This window comes from Choloepus didactylus, chromosome 7 (genome assembly GCF_015220235.1).
Source record: "Choloepus didactylus isolate mChoDid1 chromosome 7, mChoDid1.pri, whole genome shotgun sequence".
Classification (NCBI taxonomy): domain Eukaryota; kingdom Metazoa; phylum Chordata; class Mammalia; order Pilosa; family Megalonychidae; genus Choloepus; species Choloepus didactylus.
The window spans coordinates 118,659,670-118,679,458 of NC_051313.1; the positions used below are offsets into that span (position 1 = coordinate 118,659,670).

Consider the following 19,789-nt stretch of genomic DNA (forward strand, 5'->3'; position numbering starts at 1 on the left):
AGTTTGTGGACAAGATACCTGCTCTGCAGGAAATACTAAAGGGAGCACTATAGACAGAAAGGAAAAGACAGGAGTGAGAGGTTTGGAACACAATTTTGGGTGATGGTAGAACAGCAATGTAAGTACAATGAACAAAGATGACTGTGAGTATGGTGGAAAGAGGAAGGTTAGGAGCATGTGAGACACCAGAAGGAAAGAAGAAAGATAAAGACTGGGACTGTATAACTCAGTGAAACCTAGAGTGTCCAACAATTGTGATAAAATGTACAAATATGTTTTTACACTAGGAAGAACAAATGAATGTCAACCTTGCAAGGTGTTAAAAATGGGGTGGTATTGGGGAAACTACAATCAATCATTGTTTCTATTAACTAGAGACTGTAGTTAACAGAAACAATGTATTATGCTTCCTTTAATGTAACAAAGGCAATATACCAAAGCTAAATGCTGGAAGAGGGGGACATAAGGGTGGGGTATGGGACCTTTGGTATTGGTTATGTTGTCTCTCTTATTCTACTTTAGTTTAATTCTATGTTTCCTTTTTTTGCTTTTTAGCTGTCATGTTTTTTTTTTCTTTCTTTCTCTTTTGTCTCTCTACCTTCTTTGACTCTTCCTCTTTCTTTGTGGAAGAAATGGAGATGTCCTTATGCAGATAGTGTTGATAGTGGTGAATACATAAATATGTGACTATACAGGGAACCATCATTTGTTTACTTAGGATGGAATGTATGGTGGGTGAACAAAACCATCTTAAAAAAAAATGGGTTGATGAAGAAACCTTGAGGGCACTATATAGAGTGAAATAAGTCAGACACATAAAGACAAATATTGTATGGTCTCACTGATATGAACTAATTATAATACGTAAACTCATAGACATGAAATATAAGCTACCAGGATATAGAATAAGGCTAAAGAATGGGGAGTGGTTGCTTATTATGAGCAGAATGTTCAACCAGGCTGAACTTAAGTATTTGGAAATGGACAGAGGTGATGGTAGCACATTATTGTGAGAATAACTAACAGAGCTAAATGGGGTTTGAATGTAGTGGAAAGGGTAAGCTTAGAATCACATATGTCACCAGAAGGAATGTTGGAGGTTAAAAGATGTGAATGTATAATGGTGAATCTTGTGGTGGACAATGTCTGTGATTAACTGTACAAAAAGAAATCTCTTTCATGAACTAGGACAAATGTATGACACTATAACTGGAAGTTAGTAATAGAGGGGTATATAGGGAAAAATATACCTATTGCAAACTATGTACTACAGTTAGTAGTATTTTAACATTCTTTCATCAACAGTAACAAATGTACTATACCAATACTATGAGTCAATAATGGAGGGGGTGGTGGTGGTTAGGGGCATGGGAGGATTTGAGTTTTCTTTTCTGGAGTAATGAAAATGTTCTAAAAGTCAAAAAAAAATTAATTGTGATGATGGATGCACAGCTGTAGGATGGCACTGTGAGCAAGTGATTATACACTTTGGATAACTGTATGGTATGTGAACAGTCTCAATAAAATTAAATTTAAAAAAGTCAATGAGAGAGATGCCTTGGTACATATTCTCAAAAGAAAACAGACAATCATGTTGGATTTTGATTATTTATGGAGGTAAGGAGAATGGAACTTGGTTAGTGGCTCTGTAGATGCTGTGCGTTGAATCAAAGAGTAGAACTACAGAGACTGGTTTCAGAGTAGTTACTTAGCAGTAACATCCTCTTGGGAAGCTGAGGGTCTGACTCAAGCCTTCTGGGACTAAAGAAACATAGAAATACTTGTTCCAAGGCACATATAGTCTTTCATGGTAGATCAGGAACCTGTGGGGGGAAAGAAAAATGTTTTCCCAGGTTTGTTGGCATCTCTTCCTCTAAGTCCCAGGAGAGAAAATTTATGGCAAGAGACTTTCTTGGCCCTGATAAAAAGCAGTTTTCTAGGCTTCCTTCATAAACAGAGCCAAGGATTGCTCTTTCCTTACTTTCACCCAAGGGCTGAGATTGAAAGGGAAGTTCAGGCTCCAAGGCTCTTTTTCCCAGTCGATGCCTCAGAGCTACAATGCCAAGAAAGGAAATGACATCCGTCTGCCACTCACCCCTCAAGGAAAATGAGGCAGAAATATTACCTGTTTATAGAGGTCCTCATTGAACTAAAAGGAAAGAGGGGAGGAGATACTTTCAGCCATTAAAAACACCTTAGATACTTTAGATAAACATTCCCATCCCAAACGGCCATTGCCCTGATCCTGTCATTGGGAATTAAGGCAGGGGCTGCTTGTAGACGGCCCCATCAGTAACAGAAGCCCCTGCATTAACCTGCGTAACAGGGCAGCTCATGCTTCTGGATGGGAAAAGATCCCAGCCTGGGGATTCCTCGCTCCCTACAGGCCAGCTTAGCTGGTCAACAATCTGATTTCTGGGATCTCCAGGACTCTGCAGTTGCTTTTTCAGCTCAGACCCTTATTACGTAAAGTGGGTGAGTGAGACGGGGGAAAGGCAAGTCTCAGCCACCTCCCCAAGGTTTCTTACCTTTCTTGCTTCTCTTATGCATGAAGATGCCCACTCCAAGGGTGATGAGCCCCAGCACAAACCCCCCAACTCCAGTCAGCATCTTGTTTTGGGCAGAATCAGACTGTGCCTCTGTAAGAACAGACCCAGGGTCAGTCTCACCCCCACCTGCTGCACCCCCTCAGGTCCTGGCCGAGGTCCTGGAGCCAGATGTAGAATGCTGGAAGGAGGACAGTGAGAGGGATGCACTTTGGATAAGGGGTAAATTTTGAAAGGACCCCCAAGTTCTGGAGCTTAGGATGGTGATGTACCAAGGAGACAGATACTGATTCTGGTAGCTGCCTCTCAAAATAACCCCAGGTAGGCTGAGAGCCTGAAGGAAGAGAATTGTTCCCATGTCCGAGGGCCATTCAGGAAGGTGTCTCAGTTCCCTAGATTTTCTGACAAGGGCAGCCAACTGTGAGTCCTAAGGATTCACTAGGCCAGGGAGACAAGTCTCCATTGCCAGGGGCTTGTATACGAAGAAGACAGGTAGATGTGACCTCAGCATATAGACACATAAGACAGAGTGAGGGGATCCAGAGTCAGTGTCCCCTCCTCTTCAGAGTATGGGGTCTCGCAGGGTCATGAGGGGGTAACTCACTCCACTCCACGGTGACAGGACTGTCCAGGCTGGGGTGCTGCACCTGGCAGGTGTAGACGTCTCCCTGCTGGGGGGTCATTTCCAGCATCACCAGGATCTGGAAGGTCCAGTCTCCATTACGGATCAGGCTGGTGGACACAACCCCAGCTATTTCCTCCTGTCCATTCCGGAACCACTGGATTTCAATGCTGCCCGGATAGAAATCCGTCACGTGGCAGACAAGCAGGTTGTGGTGCTGCAGGAGCCCCTTCCTGGAGGGGGAGACATGTACTTTTGGCTGGACTAGGAGCAGGAAAGAGAAAAGGTAATGGCATTTGAGATGGTTATTTCTTAGACATCTGGGTCTGGAATGGATTTCTAGATGTTTAAAACAAAAATGACACAATTAGGCTAGTGGATAAGGATGGTACTGAAGAGATACAAATACATCTTCAATTACATATTAAGTTTGAGAAGAATGGGAGAGAGATAAGGCAGCACTCTATAGCACATTTAGCCGAAATGGATATTATAATTTATATTATAAACTATATTAAGTATAAGTCATAAGTCATTAACTAATAGTTTTTAGGCAAAGAATGTTTAACCAGCTGTGAAACTATCTCTTCAATGCTCTGTCTTGAAGAAAAGGATGCAAAATTAGTTCAAATAATTTCTTGAAACTAAGATATACTTAGATCCTGATAATTGCATTATCTTCTCTATCAATCTAATAATTTTATTGCAAGAAAAATAAAAAGGAAATGAAGTAAGTTTGACATGACTTATTCTTTAAATAACTTGTGTACCTTCTGGCCTCCCTTCCAAAAAACCAAAATCTTTATATTTAATATCTCCAAAACCAATTTTCTGAGCCCTCACATGCTTGATTAGTGGGAATTCTAGTCCTTTCCCAAGTTCCTCCTCTGCAATTATGTCTTTGTGGGTCCCTTGAGAGTTCTCATGAATAATCAGGGTTTGCCCGTCTCTCTGCCTCTCTCTACTTGATGTCCCCTCCTCCCCTGCTCCCAGGTCAGTTTCCATGCTGCTGCCTCCTTCTCGTGATTTCCCAACACCCAGTGCAGTCCCTTCTTTTGAGACTCTGCTACCAGGATCCTTCTCCCCTCTGGAGGGCAGAAAGGATCCCTCTGCTCCCAGAGAAGAGCCCACTCAGGGTAATTCTCCACATCACAGCTTCTATGTTCTTAATAGCTTAGTTCTTTCCTTTCTACTTCTCAGAGAACACGAACACCATGAGTAGGCGCTGGGTCAGGGAAAAGCAGAGACTTGAACTATGCATTGTACACAAACTTGTTCAAACTGCCATCATCACAAATGTTCACATTCCTCTGTCCCCTTCTCTCTCCTCACCGGATCCCCTCTCCCTAGATAATCTCATCCAGCCCAGATCCTTCCCCCCAGCTCCAGGCCCCTTACTATGATTGTCCATCAGTGGAGCACCTGGGGGTCCCTCAAGCATCTCAAACCCGCAGGCCCCAAACGGACCGCACCGCCTCCCCGCACAGGGGCTCCCTGCCCGCCCGCTTTGCCCTCGGGCCTGCCAGCCTCCTGGCGCTTTTCTCTGGGTCCCGTCTTCTCTCATCTCACGCTCGGTCCAGTTCGTGTCCTATCACCCGTGGACTGGTTTCGGCCCAAAGTCCTCCTTCCCGCCTGCTGTGAGGACCCAAGCCCCTCAAGGCCCGCCCGCCCCGCGCCGGATCCCGACCCCCGCCGCGGCCGTCCGCTCCCGGCCCGCAGCCTCACCTCGGCGCTTCAGCGTGAAGCCCTCGTTCAGCTCGTAGTTGTGTCTGCACACCGTGTCCACCTCGGCCCGCTTCTCCTCCAGGAGGTCCTTCTGGCTGTTCCAGTGCTCGGCGAAGCTCCGCCCCAGCTCCGTCACGGCCACGTACTGCCCCACGCCACTGTCGAAATGCGCGAACTGCTCCCTGTTACAGAAGTGCCTCTCCAGGAAGCGATGCGTCCGGTTAAGCACGTAGCAGTCGTGCCGGAAGTTGTACACGTAATTCTCTGCGGGGCGCGGGGAGGCGCTGAGCCCGCGACGACCCCAGAGTCCCCGAGCTCCCGGGCTCTCCCCAGCGCGTGTGGCCGAGCAGGGCTGCGATGCTTCAACTCAACGAGCTCTCTGTCACATTTATTGAGAGCGTGTACATTCCATTTCATGTACAAGCTACTATGTATCCTCCCAAACCTCCCCACCCCAGGGCTGGATTTTAAAGTACTTTTTTTTTTTCCTAATAGCGAGTTTGAGGATCTTAGGCAGGTCACAGAACTTTTTTAGACCTCGGTTTTCTCATCCACGAAAGGAAAAGATTTAACGAAATTATTTCTGAAGCCCTTGCCGGCATTAAGTAATAGAAAGGCCCTGCCCAGGGGAAACTCAAAGTCTAAAAGGGAAAAGTAAAATTAAGTACGTCATATATATATATATATATATATGTCATTTAATGATAAGGGGGCGATTCATTGATCTTCAGAGAGTGGGGGGCACACTGAGGGGAAAGTAATCAGTTCTGCGGGCAGCTGGAGGAGTCGAGGGGAGTAAGAGCTTGGGAGGGAGGTGATTTTCAACTGGGGTTCCAGGGCGGGGGGCAGATTCTCCCCAGGGAGAGCGGTAGGGAAATGTCCTTAGGCAGAGGAAGAGCAGGCCAGAAGCAGCTGGGGAAACGAGAGCAGCGCCGCGCTTTCTGAACCCTCTTCCTGACTGTCATCCTGGTGGCGAGCTTGGCTCAAGTGTCACCTCCTCCAGGAAGCATTGCCTTATTTCTTGCCGTTCCACAGTTAGGTGCTCTCTCATATGTGTCACTATTACATCTTGTATTACCTCAATTTTGTTCTGGTTGTGTGTATGCTGGAAATCTAGAAATAAATTTCTTAAAGCTTGGTGTAAGAAACACTTCCTAGTCTCCATGTTAACATATCTTTTCACTTTTCAAATGTGGCTGTAGGAAGACTTGACCTCAAAATGTGTGCAATGGAGCTGATCAATGACAATAATCACAATATCCAGGACCTCGGGATGGATGCCATTGTTCCAGAGTTATTGATGATGTAGTTTCTAATATAAAGCAATGCAGCAGGTCTCCCCATGTGTGCCACCAGCAGTGTTCTGACAGGTGCGAATGTGCACAGAAATAACGATGATCAAACACGTTTGTGTTTGCTTCTGCCTCAGTCTCTTTGGGCCTGGTCTGTTATTGGTCGTGTTGGGGAAACTAAGGTGGTATGACTGTTTCTCACGTCTGTTTCATCTTCTACACTGTAACTTCTTACATTAATCACTAGCTTATTATTCTTCATATATACAGCATCTAACATAGTGCCCGGTAAATATTTGTGTATCAGTGAAATGAATGAACAAAGAAATAAAATGAATTGTTTGCCTGGAACATAAGAGGGAATGCTAAAAAGTTTATCAAATGTGTGTGTGTGTGCACATGTGTGTTTAATAGCAAGCTCATTAAAACAGAATATCACAAATTTAAATATCAGATCCAGTTTATCACACAACTTCTGAGACCACCTTTAAAGTACAAGTGTGGTGTGGCTGCAAATGTGTTTTGCACCTGGTTTTTGCCTTGTCAGATGAGGACTAAATAAGAGGAAATGGGAAAGGTTGAGGCCAAATATGATGAGTGCAACGTCCCACATGAAGCTCTGCTGCTGGTGCTAGCCCTAAATTTGGGAAACCTTCTTGAGGATAGAAGAAAAACCAGTCTAGAGTTTCCAGGAGCAAGAGGTGGACAGATGTGGGGGTGATCTGGCTGCCATCTGTCATTGGAGTGTTGGCCAGAATAACTTTGGTGAGTTCCCTCCTACCACACTGCTCACCAGAAGCTGTACAACTGATGATAGAGGACAGAGGAGAATGGTGGGGCCACCAGACAAGTCTTTGCAATAGGAAGGCAAGATCCCAGTTCTTTCTTGGCTCAAAAATCCTGACCTGCCACCTCTCCTGATGCTTTGTGCTCCAGCTTCCCAAACTTCCAGCCCTCTTCAGACTAGGAGTCTTTCTACTTCTGCCCGCCACCTACTCCTCTCCACCCAACCACCCAGCTCTGAAGGTGCTTCCTGTAGTTTTAATAGATGAATCCTTGTTTCCCCCTCCCGTTTATCAATGGGGGAATATTTCTGTCAGTATAGAAAAGTAATTTTGAAACTTCTTTCCCCCAATATTCACTTTTTAATTTTCAAATGCAATTTTATCTGCAAAGCTTTTATCTTCACTTTTATCTGCAAAGTTTTATCATCAACTTTTTTCAATTTTATCTGCAAAGCTTTTATCATCACTTTTTATCTGCAAAGTGATGAGTGTGTTCTTCATTTTTTCTGTGTATGAGAAACTTTACGCTGTTTGTGGAACGCTTGCAGTAACTCTGAGTTCCCCAGAGCACAGTTCAACAACTTCAGATCTAAGTAAAGTCTTCTCTCATCCGGAACAGGATACATTTAAAAAAATAATTACAATAAAATGGAGACAGTATGGTGTGAGAAAAAGAACATATTACAGGTATGGTTCAAGTCCCAGTGCAAACATATTCGCTAAGTGATCTTGGACAATAATCTAAGTCTCCGTTTCTTGAAATGTAAAAGAGAATTAATACCATTTACCTTGAAGAACTGCTGTGAGAATTAAAGAAATTAGTACATGTAAAACATGTAGCATAGTATCTGGCACTGCTCAATATTTTGTTAGTTCCCTTTCCCTTTCCAATGGATGATGTTTTAATAAAGTGCAAAATTCTAAAGAAACACCTGAGAAGGACCAGTTCAGCCCATAGACTACTGGAAAATCTCAAGTGGAGTTGCCATTTGGACAAGATTTAATGGTTGGAAGCTTTTGCTGACTCTTCATATCGTTCTACCTCTCCTTCTCCCAGTGATTTTACATGGGGACAAAGACAACAAAACAGTAAATATAAAAAGATTCAAATCCACCCTCAGTTTCTGCAACTGCCCAGCTGGTGTGACAGGGAGGACTTGGGAGTCTGGTACTAAAACCCTGGAATGGTGTGTATGGTGGCGGGGGAACTCCAGTCATAAAACTGTGGAACAGGGCCTATGGGGACTGGGAACCCCATTCATAAAAGCTCATTTTAAAAGTCTGTGAGAGATAAGAGGATGTTGCCTCCATGAGTTTGGTTTCTTCGAGCCCCATCTGCTGCCTCCCCTCATGCTCTCTAGAGCTTGTCTCAGCCAGGCTTCCCCCGCCCCCCAGCCCCTTCAAGCCAAAGCTCACCCTTCCCTGCCTTTCCTTTTCTGCCCTGTTTGAGGAGGGGGAATCTGGATGATGTTTGAAGGGCATGAGGGGAATTGTAGAATCTGGTGTCCCCTGATTCCAGCAACTCTCGCAGGTTTTACTGAGCACCTGTTCTGCACGGGGTGCTCTGCTTACCTCCCTCTTCCCTTTCACATACCTACACACTCTCATCTCATTCTTCCTACAAGTCTCAACCCACCCTTTGCACCCCCCCCCAGTTCTCCCTCCCCCATCACACACACCACACTGCCCTCTGTTCACCCCACCTCTGGGGTTTCCTGGGCCACTCCCATTACTGCCCATTATCCCACAGAACAGCTCTTCCTACAAGATCACAGCACTGCTTCCCCTTGCCTCTTGCTGGACATTATCAGCATCATCCAAAGACTTCTTTCCCAGACTCATCCCTCTCCAGTTCCCAGGATTCTGAAGGCACAGGCTCCACCGCTGACCAGCACCCTCTGGGACTAACACCTGCAGGTTTCCCTCCCATCTCAGCAAATGGGCTCAGTGGAAGAGGAGAGGGGCCTAGGGGTTTGAGGAGCTGTACTCAGGAGATTCAAGCTATTACTCCTGGAAACTGGGGAAGTGAATTGAAGGTGGTATATTCTAGGGAGATGTGTGGAGGGAGCTAAAGGAGGAAGGCGCTAGGAAAGGAAAGATGAGAGTTAGTGAAAGATGTAGATGACTTACTTTTCAGCCCTGTGTCTTCTGGTGTTGGATGTAAATTTGGACTGGAAAGTTAGGAAACATTGGAGAGACAGACACCACATCCGAGGAGCCATAATACTGAACTGGCCACAGGGAGGCAGCACGAGGGAGTCTCTCCCTTAGTCATGTCTTTCTTAGTCCTGCCTAAGGATTCCCTGATGAAGTTGCTGTCACTGTCCAAGGGGGGTGGCTTCTGTTCTACCCTAGAGAATGGAAGACTTTCTCCCTGAGCACTGAATCAGAAGGGTGATCTTGAGAGCCCAGGCACCCCAGCCAAGGGAGTCTCCAGGAGTCCCCTCTGGATTCTGTCCAGGAGGCTGAACTTCCTGGCCTCTCTCTGGAAATCTCATCCCTCTAAAGCCATCCTAGGTCTCTAGGTCTCCCAATTCATTGTGCCTTTGTCCCTGGGAGAGAGGATAGTCCTGCAGGATAGCAACGAGGGGTGAGCCTGATTCTCTAGCTGGAGAGGAAGGACCCTGGGCTGTGTCAGGAGCCCCCACGGACTCTCAGGGTCAGGAACCTAAAAGGGAAAGGCCCCAGCACTTTTCCCCTGAGCCAGGCAGCCCTCCAGGAGTAGCTGCTGCACTTACCTGGAGCTGTCCTGCCCTGGACCATGGGATTGCTCAGCACCATCAGTAACACTGTCAGAGCTGCTGTCCAGGGGCCTTCAGGAACCTGCAGAACCATTGTGGAGGTGGAAAAGGATGGCGAGGCGGAGAGAATTGCAGTCAGAGAAGGACTCACTAAATGCACTCCCCTCTGAAATATCAGAGACCATGGACCAAAATAGTCTCCTGTGTCTCCTGGGATTGGACAGATTCTGAGAAAGCAACCAAGGAACACTGAGCTTGATATGACTCATCACTCACTGGGCAGAAGCTTAGTATGAATGGTCTGACAATTGATAGATGGAGGACAGTGATACTTATTTTGAGTAATTGGATAAGGGAGGAGGGAGATTGTGTGTTTTCTTCGCTCTGAAGCAGATCTCAGATATGCTAGTGGCCCTTCTCTGGGGATTATCATTCCCTTTCCCCACCTGCCATCCCTCAAAAACCCACAGAACATGGTCTGGGGTGGAGCAAGGGCCATCAGAGTGTGTAAAAAGTCATTCATGGCAAGATTTATAGCAGGATTAGACTGTCCATCCCCAAATACAAAATGAGCCCTGGAGTCTGCATGCCTGGCCTATGCTCAACGGGATATGTAGGAGCAGCTCCCATCTGTATTTTCTTTCTCCCAGAGATTGCTTAGCCCTGAGGGGTGCATGGCACTGAGGGTCTCCATGGAGGACTCTCACCAGGGTCTCTAAGCCCCAGTGCAGAGACCTTGCACCTGAGAGTGAGGACACACCAGCTTTACCACCAAGTATGTACTGCAACTTGAAGGAAATTACTTTTTCTAGACTTTCCTTTCTTCATCTTCAGTATGGTGATGATAAAACTTGCTCTTACAGCAATACTTTAAAGGTCAAAAGGGAGAAATAGATCTGAAAATGCTTTCAAAAAGTAAAGAGAATATAAATAGATCAGTAAAAAAAAGAGTAAAGAGAATATAAATAGATCAGTAAAAAGTAAAGAGAATATAAATAGATCAGTAAAAAAAAGTAAAGAGAATATAAATAGATCAGTTAAAAAAAAGTAAAGAGAATATAAATAGATCAGTTAAAAAAAAGAATAAAGAGAATATAAATAGATCAGTAAAAAGTAAAGAATATAAATAGATCAGTAAAAAAAAAGTAAAGAGAATATAAATAGATCAGTAAAAAAAAAAAATCATTAAGGATCCTATATCCTCCAAAACATCTGATTTTCATGTGTTTACAGTGAAGACTTCACAACTTTCAGGGAACATTACTCCCTATTTTACAAACTTACAAATGTGATCCTGTTGGACCACAAATTTAATGAAGAAAATGTCAAACCAACATCAACTATTAACTAATATATTAAAATGTAAATAAAATGGTAGCGTATAAAATGCAGGAGACAAAAAGAATTACATAGCATAAGAGGTCTATTAGGGATGAGGAGTCAGCATAGTATTGTGGGAAAAAGCTCTGGTTCTGCAGTAAACTTCCAGGATTCACTCCTCACTCTGCCATTTGCCTGCTACAGACAATTGGACAAGGTACTTAACCCCCACATGGCTCAGGAAATTTATATTTAGAATGGACATTTATAATACCTACCTATTTGGTATGATGTGAGAATTAATACTTGTGAAGCACTGAAGACAGCTTCTGGAGCATACTAAGGTTATTGTTATGCTAAATTTTAATACTAATTATTATTAATGCAAGGATACCACAAAATAAGAAAAATACTAATAGAGTATATTTCATTATTACATTAAATATTAATTGTTCTGTGATCTTATGTATGAATACCAAACAGATACTCCAAAATAAAAATATTTAAAATAAGAATAGAAAAATAATTCCTTAAATATGGTAAGCAGAATTAATAAAAAATGCGCATTACATGTAATAGAAAAACATTCGAGAAATTGCTTTTAAAAACAAGATCAAAAGAAGGGTGCTCATTCTTACATGAAAATGAAACTAAATGAATAGTAATTTAAAGGGAAAAACTAACATTACATTCAGACAGCTTATACACTAGACAAACTCAAATAATAAGAAACCTGAATAAATAAGAATTTTCTGGAAATTTCACTAACAAAAGTAACCAAGAATAGAAAGATGCTTAAATAACAACTTTAAAACCTCTGAATGAAACTATAAAATTTTTACATAATTAATTAAACAAAAAAGAAGAGGCAGGTGAGCACAAGATTAATTATATTTTTATTAGGTAATTCATTTACACCTAAATACTAGCAGAATGTTTTTGTAAACTTGGTGAAATAATTTAAAAATAATTTTGAAAAAATTATTTAGAAGAAACCATCAAAGATAACTTGAATGTTGAAGGTGGGGATCGGGAATGAAGGAAGGAAGACGAACCCTATCTTATCACAGAACATAGTACAAACCAATTGCTGTCAGAAGAATGCTAGTGTGACTCATCTTTTCAAGTCTCTTTCTCTAACCCTGAAAAGTGTACTATAAATTGGACCTTGACCTTGCTGGTTTCTGAAAATTCTCCCATTTCCTTCCCAGCCTCATCCGGTATCCTCTCTACCCAGCAACTGACACTGTCAGCTCTGTTAGTTCCCTGATTGGTTGAGCCTAGCTAGCCATGTTGTTTTCTCCTTACCCTTTTAGACATTTTCAGGGAGATACAAGCCCACAATTTCAGAGCTCTTGTCTGCCTCCACCCAGCCCAAGTTCCTCCACACTGTTCCTGTGATCTTGGGGGTCATTGTAGACCCCACAACGTGAACCCTGAAGAGATAATGTTCCAGAACAAAGCTCTGATCCTGAGAGCCCTTTCCCTGGCTTTCCTGATGAGTCTTCAAGGAGCTGGGGCCATCAAGGGTGAGTGCTCAGAAGGACTGGAGAAGGTGAGGGTGAGGGGTGGGGCAGGACGCCAAAAATTGGTGCTTTGGGATTAGAGATCTCAGGGACTCATTGATCTCTTTTCCTCCCTATCTCTTTTCTCTTGTATCTACTCCCTTGATGAGGTTCTCCTTTGTTCCCACTTGCTGTCATAACAACAACAGCAGCCATTATTTACTAGACACTTACTTAGCATCTTTCTTCATTTTCTCCTCAAAAGAAACTTCAAGGAAGATGATATTACACTCATTTTAGTAATGAAAAAAATGGAAACTCAGAAAGATTAATATATTTCCAAGGTTACAGACCAAGTCAAAGAACCAAGACTTAAACCCAGACCCACTTCCGATGATCATACTGTTCGCATTACCCCAGAATTCTGCACACGATGACTTTCTAACTGAACCGTTCATGGATCCCCTGCCCCATGTACTACTCTGGATCCCTCTCCTCCACTTCTTGTGGCTGCTTTTGAGGGATTCTGAGCTATGGGTCCCGTGTGTTAGGATCCAGGAGAGAAAGCTGTAAGATCCTGTGTTCCTCCTCTCTCCCAGTATCCTAGGACCCTGCCAGGATCTTGTGGGTACTTCAAATGCTTTCTTCTCCCAAGACAGTGGTGTTTCTATGTTTTTGTCAACCTTGTGATTCAAATCCTGAGTGACCCAGGGGACTGTTTGCTGCATTGAGAGACTTAGTCTTTGTACAGCTACAAGGGCTCAGCCAGGATTGTAAATTACAGTGAATACACTTTTCCCTGCTGTCCTGACATATTGCCACCTAAAAATCTAGGGATGTGAAGGGTTAGAGTTCTTAATATAAGAGCAGATTCCAGAAGATGCACCTTGGTCCCATACCATTTTATTTTAGCTGTGGATTCTGGGGGACTGATAGAAGTGAAGAGGAGATTAAACTAATGAGAAAAAAGTACCTATTGCTCTGTTGATGGTCATTTACATTAATTTCAATGTGTTATAATAAACATCATAAGGAGCCTATCTTCATATACATGGATATTTTTTAGGGTGTTCTATAGATAAGATACATTAATTTGGCTTTCCCTTTAGTGATTCTCTCCCTACTGTTTCCTTCTCCCTCAACATGTAAGCATGTTCTCAACTTAGAAAATGCAAACATCAACCAACAAATAAAAACCAGCTTTGCCTGAATTCTGCATTCTACCTTGGAGATATTCCCTGAATCCATACTTTTGTAGCTAAGCTTCTTGAAGAAGTTTATAATGCTTTTTAACTTTCTTTTATTTTAATCAGTCCTCAACCTACTGCATTCTGACTTGTGTCTCCAATACACCAATGAAGATACTCTCTGATGGGTCTTCAATGACCTCTATATAAGCCCAAGCCCAGTGGGGACTTCTTAATGTCTATCTGGCTTGAGTTCCAGACAACAGTTGCACCATAATCTACTTTTCTTATTGCTTCTTGGAACTTTAAAAATCCTCCTTTAACTTACTATGTCCATATTTTTCTCCTATTTATCAGCATCATCATCATTCTCCTGTAAAATTGTTTCTTAATTTTCATGTTCTCCAGAGGTGAATCCTCAGATTTCTGAAATTCTTATTTTATGCACTTTTCCTGGACAATCTTATCTAACCTTTAGCTACCACTGAAGACTCCCAGTTCTGTCATTGACCCAAATCCCTCTCCTGAGGTCCAGACATCATGTTTAACTGCCTACTGATCATTTCTATCACGTGCCTTTTAGATGTCTTAAACGCAGTTTGCCCCAAACTGAATTCAACATCTCCCCATCACACCTTTTTCCTTGATCATCTCTTTAGTTAATGGAATCAAGTTCATTGTGCTGACCATATAGGAATGAAAAAGTAGTCTAGGACTCCTCCATCACCCTTACCACCCTCCTATTACTCACTAATTCCTATAGATTCTAATCTCTTTAATGCCATTTAAATTCATTGCTCTCCCTTCCTTCTGCTTCGATGCCCATTTTCACTCTTCTCATTCCTACAAGAACTTCTCGTCTTGTCTCTAAACCAGCCCTCTTCCATCCATCTGGCACACTCTTGCCACAGTAATTTTCCTAAATTGCAAAACTGCTATGCCACCTTCCTGTTTAAATTTCTTCAATAATTCCTTGTGGCTTTCAGGATAGCATTCAAACTCCTGAGCTTTGCGTGCCAGGCCCATCATGATCTGACTCCTGCCTGTCTCTTCTCATCTACTCCTACTGTCGCATATCTGACCTAAGTTCCAGTCAAATAGAAGTGTTTGCAGTTCTCCAACACATATCAAGTTGGGCCTACACTTTTGAACATTCTTCCCCCTGTGTGAGAAAAGACTTTTTACCCTGTTTTCTGTTTAAAGTCAAGCAACATGCTCTCTAGGAGGCCTTCCCTAAAGCCTGAATTGATTTTTTTTTTATCTTCATTTTATTGAGATATATTCACATACCATGCAGTCATACAAAACAAATCGTACATTCGATTGTTCACAGTACCATTACATAGTTGTACATTCATCACCTAAATCAATCCCTGACACGTTCGTTAGCACACACACAAAAATAACAAGAATAATAATTAAAGTGAAAAAGAGCAATTGAAGTAAAAAAGAACACTGGGTACCTTTGTCTGTTTGTTTCCTTCCCCTATTTTTCTACTCATCCATCCATAAACTAGACAAAGTGGAGTGTGGTCCTTATGGCTTTCCCAATCCCCTTGTCACCCCTCATAAGCTACATTTTTATACAACTGTCTTCGAGATTCATGGGTTCTGGGTTGTAGTTTGATAGTTTCAGGTATCCACCACCAGCTACCCCAATTCTTTAGAACCTAAAAGGGGTTGTCTAAAGTGTGCGTAAGAGTGCCCACCAGAGTGACCTCTCAGCTCCTTTTGGAATCTCTCTGCCACTGAAGCTTATTTCATTTCCTTTCACATCCCCCTTTTGGTTAAGAAGATGTTCTCCGTCCCACAATGCCAGGTCTATATTCCTCCCCGGGAGTCGTATTCCACGTTGCCAGGGAGATTCACTCCCCTGGGTGTCTGATCCCACGTAGGGGGGAGGTCTGCTTTGAATTTTATACTGAAATTAATTGTGAAGCCACTGAAGGATTCTAAGAGAATCACATGATACTTATAAACACTTTTTATTGAACATTTAATGAGGAAGGTGTCACACCCTGTACAGATGTGATGTCATTTGATCTTCTCACCAATCCTTTTAGATAGAACCTACTATTATTTCTAGTTTGCAAAGAAGACAGTGATCTTAAAACAATAACTTCTCCAGATCATAGATCTAGTTATTGATGGAATTGGGATTGGAATTTGAAAGCCTGGCAGGCAATCTAGAGTACAACTGTGGGTATTTTGATCAGGCATGATGAGATTTACCTATAAAATAATGTCACTGGTGGTAATGTAAAGGCTAATTCTTGTGAAAAATGATAAAACATGAATTATAGCAATGACAGAGTGTATATAAAGGAGATGACAGATCTGAGAGATACATCAGAGTTGGAATCTACAGGATGTTTCATTGGCTGTATACAGGTTCCCATCCTGAGTATAGAATGAATGATTGCCCTATTTACTGACATAGTTAATAGAAGAGCAGAGGTAGGTTTGGGGAAAAAAAAAATAAAGAGCTTAGTTTTTGACATATTGGGTTGGAGCTGTCCTAAGGCAACTGAGTGGGGAGTTCAGTAAGTAATTGGAAATGGGTTTATGAAGCTAAGTTGAGGGGCCTAGGATTGATATAAATAACTTTGGCAGTAATCAACCTATAGGTAGGTCATTGTTGACAGTGTGGCAGAGGATGAAATTGTCCAAGTAGATGTTTAGAATGAGAAAAACAGAATGAGAAGAGCCCTGGTTAATGCTAGGCTTAAGAGGAATTATAGAAAGCAAAGCTGGGACTGGGGTGAAGTGAATAAGCCATCACTTTGGGTGAAAAATTTAAGGGAGTACCAAAATCTCAGTGCACAAGATAAATGGTATGTTAATGGATTATTTTTCAAAAATCCAATTTATGCAAAAATCCGTGATTAACAAAATATTGAAGGAGAAGTACTCAAAGAAGACAGAAAAAGCAGAAGAATTAGGGGAATGTATTAACATGTAAGCCAAGAGAGTAAAGATTTTCAGGAAAGAGAAAGTACTGAGTAGTGTCAAATGTTCCATAGGAGCCAGCTGAAAAATTATACATTGGTTTTTGGAATCCCTACAAAGAGGATAATTGTGACCAATTATCCTTCCTTCACTGTCGTCATTCCAGAGTTGAGTTTTTTCTGTGGCCTCAGTGATATGGTCCCTCCCCTTCTCAGGATATTTTGGAGACTTGAAACATTTGGGTTTCCCCCAAAGTCAGCCTCTATCACTTCCAGGTGCTCCTTGCTTCTGCACACCTGAAGGACAGCGGCACGTGCAGGGATGAGCACCTTCTCCTAGGGCCTGGACAGGGTAGGGAAAGGGGGAGTAGGAATAAAGGAAGTGGGGAAGCTGGGCCTGAGCCTTGAATCCTGAACCCAAGGATTACAGTAACTGTGTGTGTCTTGTTGCAGGTGAAAATAATTCTGCAAAGAAGAAGACCTGGAAGAGATGTGAATTCCAGCTGCCCTGTGAGCTTCAGTCTCACGTTCCCTTCTCATTCCCTGTGTTCTCTACCATGACTTACTTGCTGATCCCTTGAAGTCCGAGTCCAAAGTCCCTTTTTGTGACCTTAAAGCACCAGCCCCTAGAAAATTCCTGACACAAAGAAGGTTATCAATGTTGATGTTTTGTAGCACTGGTGAGGAGATGATCCCCCACTGGGCTCCCCATCCCCTCATCTCCTTTGAAGAACTCTCCACTGCCCCCTTCCTGAGATTTCCCTAAGACCAATAAATCCTTCAGTATTTCAGAGCTGTATGACTCTGAGTTCTTCTTGCTGGAAGCCTTGGGCCAGATCACATATGGTAATATTTATGAAGGTGTGATTTCAAGGTGAATTCTGGGTGTAGATATTAAAGATTCTGACCCAACATGGCTGGAAGGATCTGAGAATATTTACTTATCCCCGATTTCTTCCCTAACTACAGGATAGGGTGGGATGGGAGTGAAGATATTGGAGGAAATATGGCTTGAGTGAAGTTGTGGTTGGATTTGGTTTGTAGATTACAGTGATTAGAGTCTCTGAGGGAAGACATTTAGTTTGTTGGGGATGAGATTTCAGGAGGATATGGATTCCAGGATTTACTTAGAACACCCATCACTCCTGTACTTCCTTTCCAAGGCTGGACTGTAACCATAGTGATTTTCCATGGAGTATGTTTTTAGCAATCACTAAAAGAAAAGATATAGGTCATAAGTAAATATAGAAGATAAAATGGAATACTAAGCATAATTAGCCCAAATTAAGGCAGTGTGAATAGGGGGGAAAGGAAAAAAAACTTGATGGGACAAAGAAAACAAATAGTAGGATGGTAGATTGAAGCACAACTATACCAATAATTGAATTAAATGTACATGGTTTAAATTCTCCAATTAAAAGGCAAAAATGTCAGAAAGCATAAAAAGGCATAAGCCAACTGTATGCTGTTTATAAGGTGCCCACTTGAAATATAAAGAAAAGTATAGATAAATATAGGTAAAAAGTGAAAGAATGGGAAAGAATGCTAACCATAAGAAAGCTGGTGGCTATACTAATATCAGACAAATATAATTTCAGAAAAAGGAATATCACTAAGGATATAGAGGAAGCGTTCATAGCAACAAAGGGGTCAATTCAGCAAGAACATAGAACAATTTGAAATGTATATGACCCTAATGAAAAAGCTTCAAAGCCTATAATGCAAACCTGATAAAAATAAAAGGAGAAATAGACAAACCAACAGTTACATTTGAATATTTCAGCACTCTTCTCTCAGTAGTTGATACGTCAATTAGACAAGGCATCAGTAAGGAAATGGAAGACTTGAATAGTGCTGTCAAGCAGCCAGCATGACCTGATTGTCATCTGAAGAACACTCCACCCAGTGGCAGCAGAATACCATTCATTTCAAGGGCACACAGAACATCCCACATGTTAGACCATACTCTGGGTCATAAATGAGTCTCAATAACCTAGGAGGATTGAAGTGATACATAGCAAGTTTGCTGACCACAACAGAATTAAATTAGATGCAAGTAATGGAACATTTTGTAGAAAAACCTCAAATATTTGGACACTAAACCAGACACTTCTAAATAACACCTGGATCAAAAAAGAATCACAAAGAAAATTAGAAAATGTTTTAAAATGAAGAATATGAAAACATTATATCAAAATGCATGCAATGCAGCAATTAAAGCATAACTTTGAGGTTTAAATGCTCATATTAGAAGAGAGTCTACAATAAATGATTAAAGCCCAAAACTTAAGATACTAGAAAAAGAAGAGGAGGGTGTTATCACCAAGTTGACGGAGTGAGATGTTCTAGGGTTCAGTACCCCCACAGAATTCTTAAATAGCTAGGAAAAACTGGCAGAACTATCTTTCTCAGAGCTCTGGAAAATAGTTAAAGGGGTGCAGTACTGAATGAGTCCTGAATCAAGGAAAAAGCATCTTAAAATGGATCTTAAATCAGTGTAAGAAACAATCGAATTGCTGAGGGTCAGGTCTGTGCAAATGGGGGAATTCCTAAGACCACGAGTGCGTGTCCAGGACAAGACACCCTAAATAGAAAAGACTGGAGCTGACCCTACACTTTCACCTCGGGCTGACCTCAGGTTCATGGTTAGGAGGGCTAAGCTCTGAAGAAAAGCTCTAGCTAATACAAAGCCAATCTGCAACCATAAGAGGTGTTTTTTGTGTGTCTGTGCATTTTGTTTTTCGGTTTGGTTGGTTGATTTTGTTAACTCCTGGGATTCAAAGACATCTCTGTCATAAATACTATCTGGATACAAACTTAAGGAAAAGACATCTCAAGGACTAAATTCCACACAGTTAGCACATTAAAATATTAAAATGTCTGGTGTGCAACTAAAGGTTACAAGGCATACCAAAAAAACAGGAAATGATGGCCTATCCAAAGGAGCTAGATAAAACATCAGAAATCATGAACGAAGAGTACTAGATATTTCACACTCCAGACAAAGACTTTTTAAAGAATGATCTTAAGCATGCTCAAAAAGTTAAAGGAAAATATGGACAAAGAACTAAAGGATGTTATGAAAATGGTATATGAGAAAAATGAGAATTTCAGTGAA

General features: G+C 42.0%; 1 protein-coding gene and 1 pseudogene across 3 annotated transcripts; one reads left to right on the top strand and one right to left on the bottom strand.

The window, feature by feature from the left end:
* Positions 1 to 1,594: 1,594 nt before the first annotated feature.
* LOC119539228 (HLA class II histocompatibility antigen, DP beta 1 chain-like) lies at positions 1,595 to 9,874 on the bottom strand. Of its 3 annotated transcripts, XM_037842568.1 has the most exons (6): positions 9,709 to 9,874; positions 4,894 to 5,157; positions 3,151 to 3,432; positions 2,529 to 2,639; positions 2,126 to 2,149; positions 1,595 to 1,823 (listed from the first exon to the last, which is right to left on the bottom strand). In XM_037842568.1, exons 1-5 carry the CDS (start codon positions 9,803 to 9,805, stop codon positions 2,142 to 2,144), a joined length of 762 nt encoding a protein of 253 aa, XP_037698496.1. In that variant the 5' UTR covers positions 9,806 to 9,874; the 3' UTR covers positions 1,595 to 1,823; positions 2,126 to 2,141. The 3 variants fall into 3 exon arrangements, with proteins under 3 accessions (XP_037698496.1, XP_037698497.1, XP_037698495.1); XM_037842569.1 differs by lacking the exon at positions 2,126 to 2,149; XM_037842567.1 differs by having other exon boundaries at positions 1,595 to 2,149.
* A 2,443-nt stretch (positions 9,875 to 12,317) lies between these two features.
* The window catches only part of LOC119540714, a 35,453-nt pseudogene continuing 27,981 nt past the window's right edge, over positions 12,318 to 19,789 (top strand).

Bases quoted from the DNA above. Each gene is read 5' to 3' on its own strand.
- LOC119539228 (XM_037842569.1), bottom strand. From the start codon at position 9,805: ATGGTTCTGCAGGTTCCTGAAGGCCCCTGGACAGCAGCTCTGACAGTG. The intron at 3,433-4,893 runs GTGAGGCTGCGG...TCCTGCTCCTAG, and splicing joins CTTCACGCTGAAGCGCCGAG to TCCAGCCAAAAGTACATGTC. The intron at 2,640-3,150 runs GTGAGTTACCCC...CTGTTCTTACAG, and splicing joins TCCTGTCACCGTGGAGTGGA to AGGCACAGTCTGATTCTGCC.